The sequence below is a fragment of the Periplaneta americana genome, chromosome 17 (assembly GCF_040183065.1).
Source record: "Periplaneta americana isolate PAMFEO1 chromosome 17, P.americana_PAMFEO1_priV1, whole genome shotgun sequence".
Classification (NCBI taxonomy): domain Eukaryota; kingdom Metazoa; phylum Arthropoda; class Insecta; order Blattodea; family Blattidae; genus Periplaneta; species Periplaneta americana.
In genome coordinates this window covers 125,403,453-125,430,150 of record NC_091133.1, presented here as the reverse complement: position 1 = coordinate 125,430,150, position 26,698 = coordinate 125,403,453, and the positions used below count along the sequence as shown (strand labels likewise).

The window sequence follows — 26,698 nt, the reverse complement described above, 5'->3', positions numbered from 1 at the left end:
ATAAAAAGTGATACATGTTGTGGCAGTGAAAAATTCGTTTACCTATTACTACTACTACTGCTACTACTATTACAGGTATGATGGAAAGCAGTAAACTTTAAAACAAACTTATATGCCTCTTCATTCTACATCCATTTCAGCATGAGTCACTACTGTAAATATAGCAAAATGAACTGTATTTAGTACCGTAATAATTATAAAATAAAATATCATGTTAAACACATAAAGAAGCTTTATTAAAAATACTAATTACATCAGTGTAAACATGAAATAATACCATTCAGGTTTATGTAATAGCAATGAATGAAATATAAATAATAGAATTGAATAAATTGGTGCATGACTGTAAATGAGTGGATGATCAAATGAAAAATGAATGACTCAGATTATGTAGTAATTGCTTTTATATAATGTAAATGTGTTTATAAAAATCTATAAACTTGAAAGAAATAAATAAACTTTTAAATGTGATGATATTTATGTTGAATTCATGGGTATTTCATAAAGCTGCTGCAGTTGTGAGAACAAGCGCCTCTTTAGGTTGAAGATGGAGATCTGTTGACGACAATGTGTCTCTGTAATAGAAGAAAAAAGATTTTATGAACTGGTATGGAAGGAAAACAAAAGCAAAAGATTTCCATTTTTGAATCTTGCGTACACCACTTTTAACACTTGAATATAATTAATTGATGAACTAGTGGACTTACTCGTGTTAAATATGTATAACACGAGTAAGTCCACTAGTTCAGCAAAAGATTTATTATTTGTAACACTTTATAATGAAAATTAAATTTAATGGAGAGAATCTTTGTGGTTCCCTCTGATTGAGGTTCTGGCTGATATGTATATCTATTATAAGGCAGTATATCTCACTTGACGATATGTGTCAGAGGACCGTTTTTGCAAAACTTGCTAACTGTAAAAACTAAATTTTATAGGAGACACAAAAAACTGAAATAACTGCAAGTTTTACTATAACTCTCACAAAGCAGTTAGCAAGTTTTGCAAAAACGGTTCTCAATAATTGTTTGTATACATCTGAAGTCTGATTAGTGTAATATGTAGTTAGTAGGCAATGTCTGCAATGCAGGGGAAGACACATTTCTGAACAACAACAGCAGAAATATGCAGGAGACATCGTAAAATCTTTGTCACACACGGGATGAAAAGTCGTAACTTGAACAGAGTTCTTTGTTTTTTTTTATTTTTATGTTTTAGTTTAGGTTGTCCGTTAAGATGTAATGTAATCCACATGATAGATATACAGTATCTCTACCATTCAGGAATGAGTGAACTGTTACTACTTATAGAGCTAGAAGGTGCATAATCAGAATCAAGATGTTTAATAAAAATTGTTACAAACTATGTGCTGTTGACCTAATAATAGGCCTTACAGTAAGAAAACCATTAGTTTACATTTAAGCATCATGTCAGATGCAATACAATAACTCACCCTGCAGAACGTGATGAATGAATACTAGCAGTGTATACTGTAAGTTCTGGAGGAAGATTTGAGAAGGCAGAAGTAAGATTTGCATCCACAGCATCATAGCCTAGATTAATAATAACTATGTAGGTAGGACTGCCTTCCAATGTCCTGAAAAAATAACAGAGAAATTCTTTCACTTCACAGTATTTATACTACTACTACTACTACTACTACTACTACTACTACTACTACTACCACTACTACCACTACCACTACTACTTAATACTACAACTACTACTACTGCTACTAATAATACTACTACTGTCACTACCACTGCTACTACTGGTACTACTACTACTACTACCACTACTACTACTACTACTACTACTACTACTACCGGTACCACTACTACTTCTACTACTAAGTACTACAACTACTACTACTAATAATAATACTACCACCACCACCACCACCACCACCACCACTACTACTACTACTACTACTACCACTACTAATACCACTACTACTGCTACTACTACTACTACCACTACCACTACTACTACTGCTACTACTACTACTACTACTACTACTACTACTACTACTACTACTAATACCACTACTACTGCTACTACTACCACTACCACTACTACTACTGCTACTACTACTACTACTACTACTAATACCACTACTACTGCTACTACTTCTGTTGCTACTACTACTACCACTACCACTACCACTACTACTACTACTACCACTTCTACTACTACTACTACTGTTGCTACTACTACCACTACTACAACTAATACTACTATTTCCACTACCACTGCTACTACTGGTAATACTACTACCACTACTACTACTACCACTACCACTACTACCACTACTACTACTACTACTACTACTACTACTACTACTACTACTACTACTACTACTACTACTAATACCACTACTAATGCTACTACTACTGTTGCTACTACTACTACCACTACTACTACTGCCACTACCACTGCTACTACTGGTACTACTACCACTACTACTACTACTCTGTTGCTACTACTACCACTACTACAACTAATACTACTATTTCCACTACCACTGCTACTACCACTACTACTACTGCCACTACCACTGCTACTACTGGTATTATTACTACCACTACCACTGCTACTACTGGTATTATTACTACCACTACCACTGCTACTACTGGTATTATTACTACCACTACTACTACTACTACCACCACTACTGCTACTACTACTGCTACTACTACTGCTACTACTACTGCTACTACTACTACTACTACTACTACTACTACTACTACTACTACTGCTACTACTATTACCACTATTACTACTGCTACTACTATTACCACTATTACTACTGCTACTACTACTACTACTACTGCTACTACTACTACTGCCACCGCCACCGCCACCGCCACCACCACCACCACCACCACCACTACTACTACTACTGTTACTACTGTTACTACTACCACTACTACTACTGCCACTACCACTGCTATTACTGGTACTACTGCTACTACTACTACTACTCCTACTACTACTACTACTACTACTACTACTACTACTACTACCACTAATACTACTACTGCCACTACCACTGTTACTACTGGTACTACTACTACCACAACTACTACTACTGCTACTACTACTACTACTGCTACTATTACTACTACTACTACCACCACTACTACTACTACCACTTTACAACCTACTGCTGCTTCTGTTATTAACTGCCTGTTAACATTTAATCATGCTATAGCATATAGCAGACCTAGCCTGAAGTTGAAATGAAATCGAGAATTCAGATGCTGAAAGGAAAGGACAGAGCCTCAAATCCTTATATCGCCCAAGGCCTCACGTAATATTGCTATGCCACTGAAAATCATAATTGAAACATGTTTCCACTTACCTCGAGAATGCGAACACATTTTCAGAAATAGCAGCTGTATTAAGGTCTCCTCTCTGAATTGTCGAAGTATTTCTTGCCTGAACTAATTTCTTATAAACTTTATAATGACTTTTTTCTGCTGATTTTTGGCTCTCCAAATTGAGGTGATGATAGTTGGTGCTCACAGGAAGCCAAGTGGTTTCATTTGTAGAAAATCCTAATCATAAAGAAGATTCAATAAATACAACATACCTAATTAATTAATACATTTAATGTGACGTAACAGTTTCCATTATCTAGTAGATTTTGTATATGTAATGAGTACACCTAACTGATTACTTACCAGAACTTGTAGAATTATCCCAGTGGAAAGGCGTCCGTTCAAAATCTCGTGACATTATCAGGTAGCGATCTTCCCCAGCGTTGATACCCTGTGGATCTACTGTATCATTCCAGCTGACGAACCCATCTTCCATGCCAATCTCCTCACCATTGTATGTAATTACCGAGCCAGGAAGCAGAAGAGCCAGCATGTTCAGTCCATCGGCTAACTCTGGACCAAATCGGCTTGCCACTCGGTGCTGATCATGATTACCAATCTTAAAGAAATAAAATAGTTGTGAAAGTTGTGTAATCAAGATGTATAGAAATAAAATACTGTACTGGTAACTTTAGAATGGGTTGATTTTTTTGGGGGGTTATTTTACAACGCTGTATCAACATCTAGGTTATTTAGCGTCTGAATAAAATGAAGGTGATAATGCCGGTGAAATGAGTCCGGTATCCAACACCGAAAGTTACCCAGCATTTGCTCGTATTGGGGTGAGGGAAAACCCCGGAAAAAACCTCAACCAGGTAACTTGCCCCGACCAAGATTCGAACCCGGGCCACCTGGTTCCGCGGCCAGATGCGCTGACCATTACTCCACAGGTGTGGACTAGAATGGGTTGAACTTTTTATATTAATCAATCAATCTTCTTAATGTATCCAGCTGTTTGCTGACAACATAAAGTCCACTATAGTCCACTGAAGTCTATTCAGTTGTTGGAGTGTGGATAAGCTTCAGGGCTTCTACCGCGTTGTCTTGGTGTTATTGGCTGACGTTTCGACCGCCACAACACAGCAGTCGAAATGTCAGCCAATAACACCAAGACAACGCGGTAGAAGCCCTGAAGCTTATCCACACTCCATGTACACCAGCCGCGGAAGCCTACGCGAACACTATTCAGTTGATGTTTTTCACGAGAAATGAGGGGTATTTTGATTGGTGTTCATTATAGATGCCTGTTGCTAGTAGCCAGAGTTGGGGTGTAGTCAATCTATACTGCAGGATTATAAAATTTAAAATTGGTGATAAGCAGTGGCGTAGCGTCAATGTAAGCTAAAAAGCTCAGCTTCCCCAGTTAATAATAATTTCATAATAAACCTGCAGTTTATGAAGAAAATTATTTATTAATTTTAATAGAATTTATATTTACGCATTAAATATTGTGATGCGGCAGCTCAGGATGATTTGTGATGCAGCAGTAAACAAGAAGCCTGCACACACCAGCTTCCAAGCAGACCGGTTTCCTCTGTGTAATCCACCCCGCAGATTTTCCATCCCTTCCTAAGCTACCCTAATCGCAAGGCTCGCAAAGAAGCTAGCTTTAACATTTAAAATAAGTAGTTTCCGAGTTATCCCTTTTCGTCAGTTGTGTTCAATTGAAGTGTTAGTGTGCATTGTGGCTAATATAATAAATAATGAGCGAAATAACAGTTCCTGACACTAATTTACTTGAATTTTTTTAGGACAATTGTATTATCAAAACTGACTTACGAACAAAAGTGTGATTTAAAAAACAAATGACCGACTCCCTTGCTGTGAATGAAGGACACAACCAAAAGACAGACGCATACTTACGTAATGATACTAATATTGTGATTTCTCTAAGTATGACAGGGAGTGAGCTAATGTTATACGTATACGTGTCTATTTGTTAAGAGATATGTGTAAACCGTGAAATCATATTTTATTACGTATCATTTGAGGTCATGCCTTATTGGTGTTACTTACGATGTTCCAACTAATCTTCGACTGCTGACTTGAAATTGACTACTATTTATTTTAAGACTGTATTTTTGTAATACGTTTTCTCATATTGCATGAAAGACAACTTGAGTTAGCTTCCCCTACTCAAAATTTCATGCTACGCCACTGGTGATAAGAACTTAATAGTTGATATGTCTGATTATGAGATCAAAATTTTTGAAGTGTATTGTGGCATCTTTTGGTAAAGAATCTTATTATTCATGTTTACACAACTTTGACTGTTATATTCAAAATTAATTACTACTATTGCTGAAAAAGCAATATTTAATTCTTGAGGACACGTGAATATTGAGCACAGATATTAAAATAATGAAATACAATTTTTTGGATTGGTGTATATACTAAATAAATAAGAATTCACCAAACTCGAACTACAACAGTGAGACAGTTTTAGTTTGAGAGAATAAATATATATGCAGAGAAAGTTAACTGCAAAAAAGAGTTATAGGGCTACAGTGTTATCTATATTATCATTCATATATTTGTTGAAAATGTTTTTAATCGTGCTTCTAATAGACCATTCTACAATCCACACCAAATTCTAAATTACAAACTAATACAAAACAATCATTACAGAGACCTAATAACTGAAAATATGCCACTAACAGTTTGGGACAGAAAGCAAAGAAGGAAATCTTCAAATATGTAGATTTTGGAAAAACTGTAGAACTTCGATTTAACGGACCTCGATTCAACGGACTTCGGATTTAACGGACATATTTTAAAATCTCTACTTCTAGATTATTTCCCAACAAATACGCGCCAAATTTGATTTTCTTCATTCAGTCTATTAGTTCACAGCAATCTTCTACCAGTAAATAAGTGCATGCAAATGAAGAGTTCGCTGGAAAAACAATGAATGTCACAGTTTTCTTAAGGTTGATGTCATTATCTAATTCAATGGATCACTGCGAAATTTAATGTTGTTCTTATGAAAAATGGTAAAAAGGAGAATTAACACCACGAATACAGTTATCCTTTCCTTTATTTTCTATAGAAACAGCACTACATCTTGCAGTTATAGACTCAATTAGATCATTATCTAATCCTTAACAGAAATGTGACATTCATCGTTTTCCCGCGAACTCTTCATATTTTTTGGACCATCAGTGACTAACAGAAAGGGGTTTTATCATTAAAACGGTCTGTAAAGTGTTTTTATTACTATACTGTATTTATAATCGGACCCTAATACTGTACAGTGTTTCACATGAAAATAGTAATACATTGTACTGCACTGTAGTGTTAAAATTTCAGTGTTGTATTATAAAATATTATCCTTTTAAAAAATCGCGATTTAATGGACTTTCGGATTTAACGGACACTCCCCTATTAGTCCGTTAAATCGAGGGTCTACTGTATGTTGCTTGCTTACAATGGTGTAGTGTTAACCTCTTAATATCCTCAAATCTCCGTCATTTTCTTTTTTAAATTTTAATTCTCTTTGCATTCTAAAAAACTATTTGGTACATTTGACAGAGTAGATCAAAACTTATTAATTTGATAATAATAACAACATCGACCTGTAAGGTTATATAAACAAGATTCTAGTAAGGAACTTCAGTTGGAGGAAGTCAAACAAAAGTATTTAACGTCATAAATCTAGCTCAATTATGACATAGTGGTATACTTAGTGATTCCAAGGCAGTCCGAAGCCCAACCATAAAAACTTTTAAGAAAATATAAAATAATAAAACTATGTTCTCTGGAATATTTTAACATTTTTCTTGAAGTTCATTTCATAATATTTATTGTTAAAATATGAAATTTAAAAACTTGAAAATTTAAGTGCTAAAACGTATTTTAATGTGCACTCCAGAATTTTATAGTTTTTTTAAGTTACACTAGAAACATTATAAAACATACTAATTAAATTAGTTACAGATATTGGTTTAAATTATCATGAATTAACCGAGGACTGTTTTTAAATCAGTGCCAGAATTCCATTTCGATTAACCAGAGCCATTATTTTCAATACTGGTAACGAACAATCTCCAAAAGAAGTGTTCCCTATTAAGTAATCGAATATCGAAATGTTTAATATAGACTTATACGTGCTTACTTAGTAATGAATCCAGGGACAAAGAAAAATGATTAATGTGGCAGTGTCCAAGAATTTTTCAATATGAAACTGCATGCCAATACTGGGTGTTCAGTTCAAAGTGTGTCATGGCTCGCTGTATGCCGTCATGTGGCTAGTCGATGAGCCTAGCCTACACTTCCCCAGAGGTGTATTACTTATGTGCCAGAAAAGTTGCCTAGCAAGTATGGCGTTCATTCAGAAGAGTACTTACCGATACGTACGGTAACGCCGGTAGTGGCAGGAATGTGAACTGTTTCGAAACATGTACTGAGGTGAGTTTTTTCTTACTGTCGGGATATGGGGAGAGGGTTAAGACGATTACTTACGTATTTGTTGATATTAACTTGGACGGTCAACATGGACACGGAGCATTTGATTTGTGTTGTGGAATGTTGCCGTATGCTACCGATGATAACAAATACCCTGCGTACGACTTGGCCGCGCAAAACACAGTTCGAAAGAGGTTATGGTAGCACACAGACCGTACAGACCGCCATCTGTTGCTACGACGTTCATGTTATACCGTACACGTTCTCAAGTTCAGATTGAAGAACGCCTTGATTATTAGGCAACTTCTCTGACACAAAAGCTGAAACTCGCTTCAAATCGCTGACTCATCAACAGTGACTTCATGACACACTTTGAAATAAATACCCAGTAGATTATAAAACGTGTAAAGTTTATGTAACTCACCACCCAGTTTGGCCATCGTTCTTCTCGCATTTCTCTCATCCACATGTTGATTGTGCCCCTGACTTGTGCTGCTGATGATTCATTGTTCAAATGGGTGATGAAGAGGAAGTTGAAAGGGAAGTGGCCTCCTGGCACTGTGTTATTGCCGTAGTACGCCATTGTATGTTCAAGGTTAGCATATGCTTCCACCATCATCAACCTGGACACACACGAGTAACTTACTAAAGAAAAACGAAATGAGATGAAAAAGAACTAATTTTGCTGTTGCGTTAGAATACTAATTCCTTTCAATAGTAACATGGTACACTTCATAAAAAAAATAAAAATAATACAACTTTGACTTCAATAAAACAAAAGTTGAAAAAATACAGATTTTCTCGACAAAATATCGACAATTACTCATTAGTGGCCAATATACATGATCATGAAATTAGAAATAGTGAACAAATTAATATTCCATATTGTAGATTACACTAGAGCAACACAAACTTTTTAATTATGGGGATGAAATTATATAATAAGATCCCCTGTCAACATTATAAATTACCAATCAATAGCTTCAAAACTAGATTTTACAATTGGTTATTAAATAATCCTTTTTATTCTTTTGCTGAGTTTTTCAACACAATTTGTATGAAATTGTATTTTGAGGGGAGGCAGAGGTGAATATTTCAAAATCCACAAAATTTATCCGATTTGTTTGAAATTGATCATGGATACTAAGTATGTTATTAGTAATGGTCGTACGAAGTTTCAACTTTCTAAGTACAATAGTTCTGTGAATATTAATAATTTTATAAAACATTATATCGTTTGATATAAAATGCTCCATGCACCATATTGTAAGAAATTTTCAATATTTATTTTTATTTATATGTTCAGAGAAGGTATATAAATAATGATAAGTATTAGTTTATTATGGGAATAATATAGTAATACAGTTATCTTGGTTTTGATTTCATACTTTTAAGGGCACAAAATCAAAAACTAACATCGGAATATCAAAATAAAGATAATAAAAATGGAAAAAAACAAATTTTTATTTTTTCTTCAGTTTTGTTCGAAAATTTCACCTCTGCCTCCCCTTAATAAATAAGTTTAATTGCAATTTAGTTACTTACTTACTTACTTACTTACTTACAAATGGCTTTTAAGGAACCCGAAGGTTCATTGCCGCCCTCACATAAGCCCGCCATCGGTCCCTATCCTGTGCAAGATTAATCCAGTCCCTATCATCATACCCCACCTCCCTCAAATCCATTTTAATATTATCCTCCCATCTACGTCTCGGCCTCCCTAAAGGTCTTTTTCCCTCCGGTCTCCCAACTAACACTCTATATGCATTTCTGGATTCGCCCATACGTGCTACATGCCCTGCCCATCTCAAACGTCTCGATTTTATGTTCCTAATTATGTCAGGTGAAGAATACAATGCGTGCAGTTCTGTGTTGTGTAACTTTCTCCATTCTCCTGTAACTTCATCCCGCTTAGCCCCAAATATTTTCCTTAGCACCTTATTCTCAAACACCCTGAACCTATGTTCCTCTCTCAGAGTGAGAGTCCAAGTTTCACAACCATACAGAAGAACCGGTAATATAACTGTTTTATAAATTCTAACTTTCAGATTTTTGGACAGCAGACTGGATGATAAGAGCTTCTCAACCGAATAATAACACGCATTTCCCATATTTATTCTGCGTTTCATTTCCTCCCGAGTGTCATTTATATTTGTTACTGTTGCTCCAAGATATTTGATTTTTTCCACCTCTTCGAAGGATAAATCTCCAATTTTTATATTTCCATTTCGTACAATATTCTGGTCACGAGACATAATCATATACTTTGTCTTTTCGGGATTTACTTCCAAACCGATCGCTCTACTTGCTTCAAGTAAAATTTCCGTGTTTTCCCTAATCGTTTGTGTATTTTCTCCTAACATATTCACGTCAGCAATTTAGTTAGTTTTCTTTAATCTAAAAGTTCAAAATTATTTAATGTTTTCATTGTATTATTTAAATTTTACTGTTTCTTTTATTAGTGTTTTTTAAAAATGTATTTATATGTTTTTCAATATATTCTGACGAAGCCTAAAACTGTATGTCTAATGGCCAAATAAATTGAATTGAATTGAATATAAAGCTGATATCTGTCACCTGGTGTCACAGTGGGAGAAGAGTGTTAACAACAGTGGCCAGTCTTATTAAGTAACTTACTTACTGGCTTCTAAGGAACCTACAGGTTCATTGCAGCCCTCACATAAGCCCGCCATCGGTCCCTATCCTGAGCAAGGTTAATCTAGTCTCTATCATCATATCCCACCTCCCTCAAATCCATTTTAATATTATCCTCCCATCTACGTCTCGGCCTCCCCAAAGGTCTTTTCCCCTCCGATCTTCCAACTAACACTCTATATGCATTTCTGGATTCGGCCATACGTGCTACATGCCATGCCCATCTCAAACGTCTGGATTTTAAGTTCCTAATTATGTCAGGTGAAGAATACAATGTGTGCAGTTCTGCGATGTGTAACTTTCTCCATTCTCCTGTAACTTCATCCCTCTTAGCCACAAATATTTTCTGAGGATCTTATTCTCGAACACTCTTAACCTCTGTTCATCTCTCAAAGTGAAAGTGCAAGTTTCACAACCATACAGAAGAACCGGTAATATAACTGTTTTATAAATTCTAACTTTCAGTTTTTTTGAAAGCAGACTGGATGATAAAAGCTTCTCAACCGAATAATAACAGGCATTTCCCATTTTTATTATGCGTTTAATTTCTTTCCGAGTATAATTTATATTTGTTACTGTTGCTCGAAGATATTTGAATTTTTCCACCTCTTCAAAGGACAAATTTTCAATTTTTATATTTCAATTTCGTACAATATTCTGGTCACGAGACATAATCATATACTTTGTTTTTTCGGGATTTACTTCCAAACACATCTCAGTAACATGCCATGAAGGCATTTGGGGGGCATGGAGGTAGAGCCCCATGCTTTCCATGACCTCGGCACTAGAATGAGGTGGTGTGGTCGGCACCACGCTCTGACCGCCTTTCACCCCCCGGGAAAGACCCGGTACTCAATTTTATAGGAGCTGACAGGATTTTTTCTCGTTACCAAACTTTCAGAACGGCCCCGAGGTTCACTCAGCCTTCTATAAAATTGAGTACCGGGTCTTACCCGGGGGTAAAAGGCGGTCAGAGCGTGGTGCCGACCACACCGCCTCATTCTAGTGCCGAGGTCATGGAAAGCATGGGGCTCTACCTCCATGCCCCCCAAGTGCCTTCATGGCATGTTACGGGGATACCTTTACCTTTTACCTTTACACATCTCAGTACTTATTTAAAATAAAATTCCCGTGTTTTCTCTAATAGTTTGTGAATATTATCACACGAAGGCTAAAATTCGTAACATTCACGTCACAGTACATTCATTCCTGATTTCGCCTGTGAAACCATTAAATACCTCCTACATGCCTCTACTGCTATTTGGGCTGCCTAACCAAAAATGAATGGGTTATGTTAGACGCTGTCTGTATTCTTACGCTCTATTGACAGAATCAACCCGGTTCCAGAAAAACAGACACGAATGTCAAATCAACTCGAAGTATTTAAGTTTTTAAGATGACGCACAATGAATCAATTTCCTCACCTTGTGACGTTGTCTTCTGCTTTCTTCTCATCCAATACGGCTCTCCACTGAGTGATCATATCGTAAGTCTCTGGAAGGTTCTGTGTCATATTGTGCACTAAATTTGCGTGGTCACCAGGTTTAGCGTTTGGATCACCAGAAGGTGCTTCATCAGAGAAAGAAGCGTCCTCAAAGAGGAAAGGGATTGCGTCCATTCGGAAACCATCTACGCCTTTATTTAGCCAAAATCGTACGACATTCTGAAAAATAGGAATAGATTGAAAATGTTATTTATCAACTGAATTAATTTGCGGATACGCAAAAGTTTTTGAACAATCAGTTTGGCAATCATTCAGAGTTGATGAGATATGTTAATGATGAAACAATGGTAGAATGATACTGACAAGTATATCTGGGGACTCTACTTGTGATATGAACACAATATTGTAAAATCTGACTTACCTTCATCTCTTCAACAACAGCAGGGTTTCGGTAATTCAAATCAGGCTGTTCAATAGCGAACTGATGTAGGTAATACTGTTGTCTCTGCTCATTCCATGTCCACGCAGAGCCTCGAAAAACACTCAGCTGTAAATAATTAATTAATTAATTAATTAATTAATTTAATCTGGCAGAGCTAAGGCCAGTAGGCCTTCTCTTCCGCCCAGCCAGACTCTAATTCTAATTGAATACAATTGGTTACATAGTTATTACATTAATATCTAGACCATAAAACAACATGAAAGTAAATAATGAAAGTTGAATAAGTAATGTTAGTGTGACAATAATAAACATTGGTAAGAAATAGGGATAATAATAATAATAATAATAATAATAATAATAATAATAATAATAATAATAATAATAATAATGAGATAATTTAGATATTTATCTGCGATATATATAACCATTAAACATTGAGAAACCTGAAAGAACTATTATTGTTAACAAGAATTGTTAGAAAAATATTTCGTTAGCCTGTTCTTAAATTGGTTTGCTCAGCTGTAAATAATTAATAATCAATTAATTAATTAATTAAATCTGGCAGAGCTAAGACCAGTAGGCCTTCTCTTCCGCCCAGCCAGACTCTAATTCTAATTGAATACAATTGATTACATAGTGATTACATTAATATCTAGACCATAAAACAACATGAAAGTGAATAATGAAAGTTGGATAAGTAATGTTAGTGTGACAATAATGAACATTGGTAAGAAATAGTGATAATAATAAAGGTAAGGTAAAGGTAACCCCGTAACATGCCATGAAGGCACTTGGGGGGCATGGAGGTAGAGCCCCATGCTTTCCATGATCTCGGCACTAGAATGAGGTGGTGTGGTCAGCACCACGCTCTGACCGCCTTTTACCCCCGGGAAAGACCCGGTACTCAATTTTATAGGAGGCTGAGTGAACCTCGGGGCCGTTCTGAAAGTTATAATGATAATAATAATAATAATAATAATAATAATAATAATAATAATAATAATAATAATAATAATAATGAGATAATTTAGATATTTATCTGTGATATATATAACCATTAAACATTGAGAAACCTGAAAGAGCTATTATTGTTAACAAGAATTGTTAGAAAAATATTTCGTTAGCCTATTCTTAAATTGGTTTGCTCAGCTGTAAATAATTAATAATTAATTAATTAAATCTGGGAGAACTAAGGCCAGTAGGCCTTCTCTTCCGCCCAGCCAGACTCTAATTCTAATTGAATACAATTGGTTACATAGTTATTACATTAATATCTAGACCATAAAACAACATGAAAGAAAATAATAAAAGTTGGATAAGTAATGTTAGTGTGACAATAATAAACATTGGTAAGAAATAGTGATAATAATAATAATAATAATAATAATAATAATAATAATAATAATAATAATAATAATAATAATAATAATAATAATGAGATAATTTAGATATTTATCTGTGATATATATAACCATTAAACATTGAGAAACCTGAAAGAGCTATTATTGTTAACAAGAATTGTTAGAAAAATATTTCGTTAGTCTATTCTGAAATTGGTTTGATGTCTGACAGTCCCTGACATTACTCGGTAGGGAATTCCAAAGTCGAGTGAAAGAAGATGAATATGAGGATGTTCGGTGGAAGGAAATGGATAATACTGAGGAGTGTTGTGATCGTGTGCCTAGGTTATGATGGGTGGATAAATTTTGAAAACGAGACGCAAGATAGACAGGAGTGGAAAAATGCAATATGTGAAAGACAAGGGAAAGACAGTGGATTTTCCTACGATCTTCTAGACGGAGCCAGAACAACATTTCGAGGGATGGTGTTACGTGATCAGCCCGGCGAATATTGCAGACGAAACGGACGCACATATTATGAACACGTTGTAGTCTCTGCGCCGAAGTAACGCCGAAGTAACAAAGATGGATTTCACTAACAACAGACAGTTCATATTTAAATCGAATTTAATACTTAGGAAACTTGCTAACCAAACAATAGCTACATAATAGTGCTGTTGATCGATCAGAATATTTAATCGATTAACTATTTGAATTTAATCGATTAATCGAGTTTTGATCGAGTTGAAAAAATGTTTTAATATACTGTAATACACAATTACTGTTAAATTTAACTTTTGTTCGGTGACAAGTATAAGTCTTAAATGTTGTATATCTGTATATATTGTATCGTTATATTACGAAACAACTATTTAAATTACTTACTAACATATTTATTATGAGGCTTATAATTTATTGTGTCAATTTCTCCGGGAATTTTTGAGACAAACATAAATAACAAACAGTATGAAGACTCACCTAGTTAATACTGCTTCATCCACGATTTTAAACATGTGAGTGCATTCACATGCTCCGAATTAAGTGCCGCTCTACGTTTAATAACAATATTTTCTGCATCACTAAACACGAAAAAAAAACTTTTTTTCTGTCAAGCACTTCTCCACTATCGTTCAATTTAAATCCAAACGTTTCACCGAGTTTACCTCTCAAATTCTCATATGACTTAAGCCTAATGGAGTTTGAACTTTTCACAAACCACAGAGAACTGATTTTTTTTTCTTTATCAAACTAAACACACAACCTTCATATACAAACTCAGTACAGAAACTGCAACTACAAAACTACAGCGGTCGAAACAGAAGACTGGCCCCTATTGTAATCGAATTACCAGATTTTAGAAAGAGAAGAAGGTAGTTACGCTCTCACTTGCACACAGTGTAGACATGGCTATTTTATAAGGGACGAGGGTGACGAATCTCAGAAAAGTATGTATTCCATTTTCTAGGAAGATGAGCTGACAACAAGGTGGAAATTTTCTTGGAAAACCATAAAACTTAATAACGGTTTCGCATTGTGTTTCAACTTTCCATAGAGGTAGACTAGGTCACTGTCCTCATATCTCCACCTGTTTCTGAAGTGCTTGTGCAAAGATTTTTCCCTACAGAAAATAACAGTACTATTGTGCTTTTAAGTAAGCAATTTTCGAGAGAGAAATATTGTCGGAATTTTTAGTATGAGTTTGTATTAGTTTAACAAAATAATAATTAATATCAATTACAATCGATTAATTTTAATCGACTCGATTACTCGATTAAATAATTTTGATCGATTAATCTTACAACAGAAATTTATCGATTAATCGATTAAATCCCACAACACTACTACATAATAGTTGATACAGCGTCGTTAAATAACCAACTAAACAAAACACTTACTAATGATAATGTTAAAACTTCTTGTCAAATTAACTTTTGATACTGCATTGTGTTAACTAATAGAAACTAAACTTAGTAACCATGGTTACGATTGTTAGATGTGCACTTTTTTATAGGATAAATTAGAGTTCTTAGAAAGAAACTAGTGTGTGAAATGTTGCCTACAGCTGAATTGAATTGAATTTAACGGAGGGGGGCACTATGACCCAGCACTGCGACCTGTTAAGATCTATTGCACTGACTCTCTGGTGACGCATTCCCAAACCCATACCGGCTGACTACACTAAGGTTCGCTGTGTGCCCAGCTTTCGAGCAGGCAACCCCACTCCTCCCTAGGCCAGGACCCTCCATGAAAAAATCCCAGACCTAACCGGGAATCGAACCCGGGCAGCCTGCGTGACAGTCTGAAGGTCTGACCAGTTCAGCCACCGCAGAGGGTTGCCTACAGCTGACAATGAATAACATTTTCCAGCACCTTTTCTCCCCTTTTTGAGACTTTTGTCTCTTTTAGCCACAATTAACTAGAGATCTGCATTCCAATAAAAACAACCGATCGAGAGTCATGATAATACACTCGGTCGGTCGCAGCAGGCTGGCTGCCGCGTGTACTGACTCCGCATGAAAACAAAACACCCAAGCGAAGCATCACGGTCGACGGATCGGTCTCGGTTATTTGAATGTATTTTAGGTTGAAAACTGTCTTCGATCGATGTGTTTATAGTATGCACTATGGAAATGTTAAAGTGCCTGATGCCCTATAACCTGATTAGTGAACTTAGTAGGCATACAGACTATCAGATGTTAGTCTTTATCCTCTATTTGAACGGAACATTTGGAATATTTTGTAACAGCGTAATGTCATAAGGCAAAGTAAATACATTGAAGATGCCAACAAGGAAATTCTAGATCAAATTTCGCAAAAATTATTGATGTTAAAACCAAATGGCGATTTTTCCATTGATTCTTTTATTTTTGGAATGACTTCAGCACGAATTTTGCTTGCTACATCCTTGATATTTCGTGATATAGTCGTTTGATGTGAAATAATAGAATCTGCATCCACTTTACCATAAGTAGCTCCAACGTCAATCATTGCCTGCGATTAATCATGTCTTATTATGCAGTATTGTAAATATTTCAAGTAAAGTGAACATATAGATTTGGTTTGTTTGTATTAAATACTGTGACTGAGATAGATTATGCCTGCTTTTGAAGAAATTTGGGACATATCACAAAATCTCTGTTCTTTTTATGCAATCAGTCACATAGGTATTTACTAAGCTACATTAAGCATTTTCATTACTCATCTAAAGAGTTTGACAAGAAGAATACTGAATAACATTATTGATAATACTGGGTGTTCATTTCAAAGTGTGTCATGACGTCACTGTTGTTGGGTCACCGATTTGAAGCGAGTTTCAGCTTATATGTCAGAGAAGTTGCCTATTATTTAAGGCGTTCTTCAATCTGAACTTGAGAACGTGTACGGTATAACTTGAACGTCGTAGCAACAGATGGCGGTCTGTACGGTCTGTGTGCTACCATAACCTCTTTCGAACTGTGTTTTGCGCCGGCAAGTCGTACGCAGGGTATTTGTTATCATCGGTTGCGTACGGTAACATTCCACAACACAAATCAAATGCTCCGCGTCCATGTTGACCGTCGAAGTTAATGTCAACAAATACGTAAGTAATCGTCTTAACCCTCTCCCCATATCCCGACTGTACGTATTTCCAAACAGTTCACATTCCTGCCACTACCGGCGTTACCGTACGTATCGGTACGTACTCTTCAGAATGAACGCCGTACTTGCTAGGCAACTTCTCTGCCTCACAGGTTATACACCTCTGCGGAAATGTAGGAAGATTGAATTCTCTAGGCTCATCGGCTAGCCACATGACGGCATACAGCGAGCCATGACACACTTTGAACTGAACAACTAGTATAAAGCAATATTTAAGGCGTTCGGCGCACAGATGTCCCAACCCACAAAATTATATCCCCACTTTACCTCGTTGTAACAGGCGCGAAATGCAATCCACAAACGAAAATTTTGCTGAAATATCGTGGAAAAACTGGGAACTATTATTAGGCCGATTTACACTTTGAAGAGGAGAATATGAGGAGCTCTTTAAAGCAATAAACCCAATATTCAAAGTTCATGGGTTGAGCACTTTTTCTCTACTGCTGCTGCACTTACCCAGTTGTTTGGCTCTGATCGCTCTCCTGTCAGAGGGTCGACCTTCCCGTCCGCCCACGTGTAGTAGTCGGTATACGGATCTTCTCTCCTCGCAGACTTGATGAACCACTCATGCTGATCACTCGAATGATTTGGCACGAAGTCCAAAATTAACTTTATCCCTGAATTAAGAATCATTAATGTTAGAGCTATACCAGTATACAAGCGAATAATGAATTTACTGGTACCTACGTAGTTTGTGATTACTGGATGAAAGCTACAGCTATTAAACTTTTATTTTGTGTCTGTCATCTAGATGCTAAAGTAATTTACTACAATATATAGAATATGGATTTTTCAGAATTTTATAGGAGAGGATCTAAGTAATTAAAAATGGTTATAAAATCCTGTCACAGTCCTAAACTTGCCTTGTCACTTCTTTTAAATTTATTTCATATTTTTAAGGCTGATAACTCTTTTAGTTCTGTTCTTTGTAATTTTATATTATAAAGCAACTGTTAGAACTAAAGTTATGTGTATATTTGCAACCCTACTTCTGCATGCTTTCTGTTTATATGTGTAGATAACACAATATAGAATTACAAATTAAAGTAGGCCTAATATGAAAACTGAAAGATATTTATTATTCCTGCTGTATACTTTTATTTATCGAAAGTAAAAATAAACATTTTATTCACAGACATACAGATAACTAGACTTCGTGGAATTGCCACGAGAATCGCAAAGTTTACTGCGCACGCAGTATAGACTGCATGAGAAGGGGACGTGCGACGGATGGAGTATGCCTCTAATGTAAACACTGAGCACTATACTGCGGTTACAATAAAACCTGTATCCTGCATTCAAGAAATATAATGAATGATCATTGAAGTAGGAAATGTCTAAACATGTAAATACACAATTATTTTATAGTGAGATATATTAACTCTTAAAATGTAATGTAAGATACTCACATCATCCTTGAATAAGTGCATTGCAGTGAAGAGTTACGTACATTTTGAACGACTGCAAAGTAACCTCCCCCGATGGTCACTTAAACAGTTTTTATTTTGGGAAAAGTACGTTCGACATCACACGATATAATACGTACATATTTGAAGAACGGAAACTTACTACTTTTTAGTACACCAACTTCAGGTGTCTTGTCGTGACCTGATAGTACATCATTTATAATACGAAGTTGTTAATAGGCAGAATTTTTAGCAATAATGTTTCTCAACTTACATTTCACTTTTTCTGAAATTGGTGAATTGGATAACGGTTTGTGATACTTTATCCACTATATTAAGGGCTTCTGAGAGTTGTAGTTTAGACGATTCTAACAGGATGATGCTTTTGGACACGATTTTAAAATTAGAAACAATGAACAGAATATCTTCCAATAGCTGTTCAGAAGGCAATGATTTTACAGCTGCAACAGCGGAACTGTCTGTGCTATCTAATGCATCAATTACCTCCATTATTTTTCCGTAATGTTCTGCATAATAATTAACAGCATCCAACCACGTTCCCCAACGGGTCAAGACTGGCTGCGGGGGTAAGGGTATTCCAGAGGCAATTATTTGGAACAGCAACACTCTCATTGTAGTATGTTTGATTGAATTCTTGTCTGGACTGAACAAATGTTAAGCTTTGGCTATTCCAACCACGGTAATGCAAAAACAAGTGCTTACATAGGTATACATTAGCTGTAGCTGCTCTGTCTATTTGGACCGGTCACAACTCTTAACATGAACTGCTTATACTACGAGACCGGGCGGTCGCTCACCTCATCTATACTACCGTACGTCGGCAACCTGATTGCATGCTGCGTGTGGCAATTCAACGAAGTGTACACATAACATACCGGTAACCTTACACGTTTAGGTTTCACTTTCGGAATTGAAGAAAAATGTGTGAGCAACCATAGTTACTTAAAACTCCTCAATATACTAAATTACTCTGGGAACTTGCTGTTCTGAACGTCATCGAAGACTGATGTTAGAATATCATAGCACGTAATTTTACACATTTTAATGATGATTTTCTGATTAATAAAATAAAATCAATTATCTTACCAAGTTCTTTGGTTCGCCTCTGCAATCTGTCGAAATCGTTGAGTGTTCCAAATATCGGGTCGATATCTTCAAAATCTGAGATATCATATCCGAAATCGGCCATAGGGGACTTGTAGATGGGTGATAGCCACACCGCCCCTACCCCGAGGTCCTTCAGATAGTCCAGCTTCTGGGTAATTCCTGGTGGTTTGAGAGAATTAATAAAACATTCATTTATTCAAATATTACATCAGTATTCTATGTGAAGTATGAGAAAGCAAGCCACATCCAACGAATCTGTTTTGAGAACATGGGAGGAGTGACAGTAAGAGGAAGAAGAATATGATGATAAGGCGTTGTTAGCAGAAGAGGGAATGATACTAAGGGATATGCTACTGAAGCTAAATGATAGTTGTGAGCAGTATGGGATGAAAATAAATGCAAATAAGATGAAGAGCATGGCCATAGGAAGAAAAATAGCCTACAGAAGATAAAATTGCGAATTGTAAAGCAAGTGAACAGCTTCAAATACTTGAGGTGTACTATAAGCAGTAACATGAGCTGCTGCCAAGAAGTTAAAAGGAGGATAGCAATGGCAAAGGAATAGTAGTAGTAGTAGGTTATTTTACGACGCTTTATCAACAGCTTAGGTTATTTAGCGTCTGAATGAGATGAAGGTGATAATGCCGGTGAAATGAGTCCAGGGTCCAACACCTAAAGTTACCCAGCATTTGCTCATATTGGATTGAGGGAAAACCCCGGAAAAAACCTCAACCAGGTAACTTGCCCCGAACGGGAATCGAACCCCGGCACCTGGTTTGGCGGATAGACGCGCTAACCGTTACTCCACAGGTGTGGACATGGCAAAGGAAGCTTTTAATAGAAAAAGAAGCATTTTCTGCGGACCTCTGGAAAAAGAACTAAGGAAGAGACTAGTGAAGTGCTTTGTATGGAGTGTGGCATTATATGGGACAGAAATGTGGACAGTATGACGAAGTGGAGGAAGACAGTAAATAGGAAAGATTGGAGAAAGCTGGGTTTGCAGTGAAAGACCTGCCCTCGGGCAGAACACTAAATGAATGAATGAGTGAGTGAATAAATGAATGAATGAATGAATGAATGAATCTAACGAATTTTAACGAGACAGTTTAAGTAGCCCATCACTTGATTGCTTCTGATCTCAGTGGTGTTAGTGATGTATTTGCGTACGTTTTAAGAATATTGCTAGAGACAAGGAATAGGAAAGTAGCTATTAGCGGATACAGTAACAGAATAGCAACATCTCCACATGTGACTCAATGGCAAGGTTAGCTTAGCAGCAGCTGAACTAGTGATCCTAATGAGTGTAGATAGCTCAAAAGTTATGGCACTTGATTGCGCGAAACAAGTAAACCGGCAGGAAGGGACGGTTAGAGGTGGGAGTAGTAATCTTTTCCTAGCAGGAGACAGTAAGAAGGAAGTGAAATGGTGGGAATTTTGTAAAGATGACGGAAAACATAATTTCCTAAAAGTAATGTATAATTTTATTGTAATAGTAATATACGTTACAAGAGCGGTATGTAGACGTTTTCATGTTCGAGGAAAAGATTGAAAAAGCGAAACGTAGTTGAGCTTTTTTAATTTCCGAGAACATGAAAACAAACATACCGCTCGTGTATCGTACATTATTTTGTGCGAAGATCGTTTATTACATACCTGAAAGACGAATTTCTAATTAGTTGCAATGAAATCTCCATGTTGGTTTCTGTTTAATGACGGCAACTTCGGAAAACCAAAATATCTTTCTTCAACATTGTTGCTATAAAATGTTTTCTGTGTTTAATATACTCCAGCAGGCCGTGATATACGTCTGTCTTTTTTTTTCGCCCAGTCTATAAATGCGAACTTAAAACAAACGGTAAGGTTATGTAATTATTTATTTTTCATTTTAATATTTTAACAATATTATTTATATAACATATTGCAGTAATAACATGGCATCTGGAATCTTGTTGATTTTTACACGGCTTCCTTAATGTTACTTGTATCAGGAATGCAATAAGTTTCGTGGAGTAGTAGACTTTACTTAATTTTTGCAAATATTTAAAAACAATAACTAACATTGCAATTTAGGTGAAATTGCAGTGGTAAGTTTCCAATTTATAATTATTACTATGTTCAACGTCTCTAAAAATAATATGTTAAAAGCCTAAAGCAGTAACATGAATGTCGCGCTTAAGCGGTAAGAAGAGGGAAATTGTTATGTGTGTTACGTTGGGAATACTGAATGTGGTATTTCACACTTACCGCGTATTGGTTCTGTGCGCATTTGCTTGGTTTCCGCACAAAACCAACCCGCGGTAAGTCTAAAATTCCACATTCAGTATTCCCAACCGAACACACATAACAATTTCCCTCTTCTCACCGCTTAAGTGACATATTGATTTTACTGCTTTAGGCTTTTAACATATTATTTTTAGAGACGTTCAAAATAGTAATAGTTATAAATTGGAAACTTACCACTGAAATTTCACCTAAATTGCACTGTTAATTATTGTTTTTAAATATTTGCAAAAATTAAGTAAACTCTACAACTCCACTAAAGTTACTGCATTTCGTGATGCATGTAACATTAAGGAAGCCGTTTGTTTTAAGTTCGCATTTATAGACTGGGGAAAAAAAAAGAGACGTACATCACGGCCTGCTGGAGTATAGTAAACACAGAAAACATTTTAAAGCAACAATGTTGAAGATAGATATTTTTTTTTCCAAAATTGCCGTCATTGAAGAGAAACCAAGATGGAGATTTCATTGAAACTAATTAGAAATTCCTCTTTCAGGTATGTAATAAACGATCTTCGCACAAAATAATGTACGATACACGAGCGGTATGTTTTCTTTCAATTCTCGGAAATTAAAAAATCTCAACTACGTTTCGCTTTTTCAAACTTTTCCTCGAACATGATAACTTCAACATACCGCTCTTGTAACGCATATTACTATTGTTTCACGCATGTAGCCTTAATGAAATGAAATAAATATTAAAAGAGTAATAATTGAGAATAATTGTAAAACCATATTAGTATAACATAATGCTAGAAAGCTAACTGATAAATAGCGGTCGGCAACCCGGCAGTCCGACCAACTTCACACTAATCCATATATGGTACCTTCATTCTATCCCGCAAAGTAACATCGTCCCTAACGAAGACGAAAATAGATCTGAGTGCCACCATTCCAGAGCTGCGTTATACACTGTATCCCAAAAGTCATGGCAGCGTTTCAGAGGATTAGGCCTATATTTTTTGAATGAATAGAGGTAGAAATGTAATATCGGTGCCAGATGAAAATAAAACTCTCAAAGTTTTTCTTCTGTAAGTTTGGGGCACTGAAGGAAACAAAAGACGGTAACAATCGAACAAATGCAATAATTTTCATTGTTGCAATTAATTATGCAATATCAGGGAAGATCACAAACAAGATGGTTGGAAACGTCACATTCTTAATCATAACATGGCCAACACTGAACAACTTTATATATAAATTTACGTTTAACATGGGTTTAATATAGCAATTCCTTGTTTTTAGAACTTTGAACATGTATTTATATTAGGCGATTGTCAAGATGGCCTCGACTAGACTATGATAACCACGTAGATTCGATTTGTGCCGAAATGGAAACAGACAAAATTGTCTAAACCGGAAAGTCAGAAGAAGAAGAATTATAGGCCTACATAATAGGTACCGAAAAGAGTCGTATTTGATGATCTGAGGGCCGACGTCAACTGTTGGGATTGTCAATAGTTGGTATTTGTCGCTTGGAAGTTTAGCTGTAGGTAACTCATGAATTTATCTTGATAATGCGATACGATATGCTGCGATGCGTCCGAGATAGCCTAGAGATGATTCTGAGTTATGAGGTTTAAAATTAAGTTAACTATGTTAGGATGAAAATTAAAAGCGTGGTATATTGTGTCAGTGAAGTGTGTTGTGTCAGTGAAGTGTGTTGTGTCAGTGAAACGTGTTCCTGTCAGGGAAGCTTTATAGTTTATAGTGGCAGTGCAAAGTGTTTGAACAGTGAAATGTTTTTGAAGTGTTAGTGAAATCAGGATAGAATCAGTGAAATGTGTCGTAGTTCCAGTGCAGTGAGTGAGTTGACAGCGAAATGAGTGTAATGTGGAAAGGTACTTGTGCAGATATGAACATATCATACTCGTGGGTTTTAGTTCGAACTTAAATTTAAGATACAAATTAGATTTATTTTAAATGTTATTTTAAGTGATCGTTTCATTTAATTTAGTATATTCCCTGTTGTTGTTGTTAATATTAATATTAATATTATTATTATTAGTATTAATATTAATTATTAGTATTATTATTATTTGTATTTTTAATTAATAAGTTTATTTTTGTCATTATTGAGTGTAATTAGTTACCACTGCCACCGGGTATATACCCATTGCAGTGTGAATAAATACATACATACACATATTATAGAAAGGGAAACTCATTCATTTTTAATATTTAATTCTACTGAGTCTGAAGAAAAAGTATAGTAGGCCTACCAGTACCTAGTGTTCGAAGTTTTTATAATAGGGCTATGCCACGATTTTAATTTTCATCCTAACATGGTTAACTTAATTTAAACCAATGAGTGGCGCACACAGAATTTTGTCAAGGGGCGGTCATTATTAAAATTGTTTAAGATTTACATTATCGGTATTTAAATGTTATGTATTATTATTATTATTATTATTATTATTATTATTATTATTATTATTATTATTATTATTATTATCAGCTGAATTTTCACAGAGGGATGTGAAACTAGTTCCGAAAATAATGTTCACGACAAAATCGTCAAGCTGTGGCTGTGAAGAAACATTTCACTAACCTCGTGAGACTCATTATGCGATTTTTCTGCTACAAATTTGTAAAATTGAGCTTTACGGTCGCTTAGACACATCAAAGAACCCGGGACGATAATGTGAAGTTTACATTAAAAATATGAACTTTCAATGCACAAAACGTTAAACGAACGTTTCACAATAAAGTCAGAACTCAAACTAACGAACGGGTGAATAACGCTGTTAAAATGAATTTAAAATCGACAATGCACAATATTTAACATCTGCAATGCAGAACTGTCAAGACAACTTTTTCAATATGTTTCACAACAAGTTAAATTACATATTGTGTCAGCTTCATTTTATTACAAAGTCGGTACTAGGCTGTAGGTCTCTCTGTAATAAAGATAGCATTGTTATAATTCCTTACATCTTCATGAAGATGAAGGAACAATCGATGAGTGAAATCAAAGTAGCCTAAGTTAATTTTGAGCTTTTCGTAAGTGCGTTATTTTTTATTTTGAACTAGCTGTACCCGTGCGCTCCGCTGCACCTGTTAGAAATAAATATAAAATAATTGCATAATTAAAATAGGACGTTTGATCCAGGAAACATTTGTGTTTGATAGAAGGATAAATCGTTTAATATGTTACTTAATTTAAATTGTATTTAAATAATTAAAATGCGATCATTTTGGTCCAGAGAGCACTCAGAAGTTACTGTAATAACATTATAGCATTATGTCCATCTAGAGAAACTACACTTTCCAATTATGAAATAATAATTAATTATACAAATCGGTTAATTTAGTTTCCGATATTATTTCATACAAACACATAAACATTGTCTGTAGGCTAAGTTTAATAGCTTTCGATTGTTACTGTCCAAGGCCCCTTTTTCGATTGTTGTTGTCCAAGGCCCCTTATAGATGAAGTCATTTGTTATTTCATTGCACCGTCTTAGATGGCGTTATTTTAATTTTAAAATTTATTTATCTCATTAAATATCAGTCCTATCAAAATTTTGTAAAGAATAAAATTTATCGGAAATCATTTTTAAAGAAACTTTTGTTATGTAACATTTTTCACAAAAATCAATAATAAACGAGATATTTCGATTTATTTAATTCAGGCCCCCTTATAACCCCCCTTTTAAATAAAGTATTTTGAATGCCATATAGCCTAAAATCTATGTTACAACGAACTTAATTTATATTCCAATTTTCATATAAATCGGTTCAGCCATTATCGCGTGAAAAGGTAACAAACATACAGACAGACATACAAACAAAAATTTCAAAAATGAGATTTTTGGTTTCAGGGTGGTTAATTATATATGTTGGGATCAATTATTTTTGAAAAATCGAAAATTACCAGAAAAATTTCGGCTACAGATTTATTATTAGTATAGATTGAACTCTAATGGATAATTTATTGTTTAACTAATTTTAGGATGCTCGTTTCTTGACATGCGTAGATCAAGACTTTAGACTTGCTTTGACTTTGTCTCTATATTGTTCTTTCCTCGGAGACTGGTAGGCCTATTCTTTACTAATCTGTTTGCAAGAAATATATGCAAAATTGCAAATTAATTGTAAAAGTGCGTTACGAATATGTTGTGTCCACAGCTATAAGAACACATTTAACCAAGTAATGTGGTAATTTATGTAGAAAAACTCACCGTTGAGGTCTCCGACTCCATTTCCATCGCTGTCTTTGAAGGAACGGGGATAGATCTGGTAGAACACGGCCGTCTGCCACCAATCCAGCGGCTGTTCATCTGCCCTACCAAATTGGAATAAGGCAAGACTTGAGAACAGCACGAAGACGAAGGCAGTCGGTGTGTCCATGTTTGCCTTAGCTAACTCAGTGAATAATTTTTCCTGTGACACGAAGAGGTTTTATATGGCAGACGTTGAGCCCCTACGTGTGCACAGGATGTTGAAAAATCAAGGTCGCATCTTTAATTAAGTATAAAAATTTTCTGAGCCCGCATACAAAGTATAGCTAATGCAGCTCGTCTGCGAAGCTCAATTGGATGCCATCTCCTTACGTCATGTTTGGAACTACTTGG

The 26,698-nt window shown here is 35.6% G+C and overlaps 1 protein-coding gene across 1 annotated transcript; it reads right to left on the bottom strand.

Annotated features, from left to right (window-relative positions):
* Window positions 1-214: 214 nt before the first annotated feature.
* On the bottom strand, window positions 215-26,698 carry LOC138692922 (maltase A1-like). Its single transcript, XM_069816280.1, has 10 exons — window positions 26,306-26,698; window positions 19,821-20,000; window positions 17,764-17,924; window positions 12,308-12,433; window positions 11,867-12,105; window positions 8,212-8,410; window positions 3,687-3,942; window positions 3,365-3,560; window positions 1,454-1,597; window positions 215-575 (listed from the first exon to the last, which is right to left on the bottom strand). The coding sequence occupies exons 1-10, from the start codon at window positions 26,472-26,474 to the stop codon at window positions 500-502; spliced, it is 1,746 nt and encodes a 581-aa protein (XP_069672381.1). The 5' UTR covers window positions 26,475-26,698; the 3' UTR covers window positions 215-499.

Bases quoted from the DNA above. Each gene is read 5' to 3' on its own strand.
- LOC138692922 (XM_069816280.1), bottom strand. From the start codon at position 26,474: ATGGACACACCGACTGCCTTCGTCTTCGTGCTGTTCTCAAGTCTTGCC. The intron at 1,598-3,364 runs GTAAGTGGAAAC...TTATTTTTTCAG, and splicing joins AATGTGTTCGCATTCTCGAG to GACATTGGAAGGCAGTCCTA. The intron at 576-1,453 runs GTGAGTTATTGT...CTTCTATTACAG, and splicing joins CATTCATCACGTTCTGCAGG to AGACACATTGTCGTCAACAG.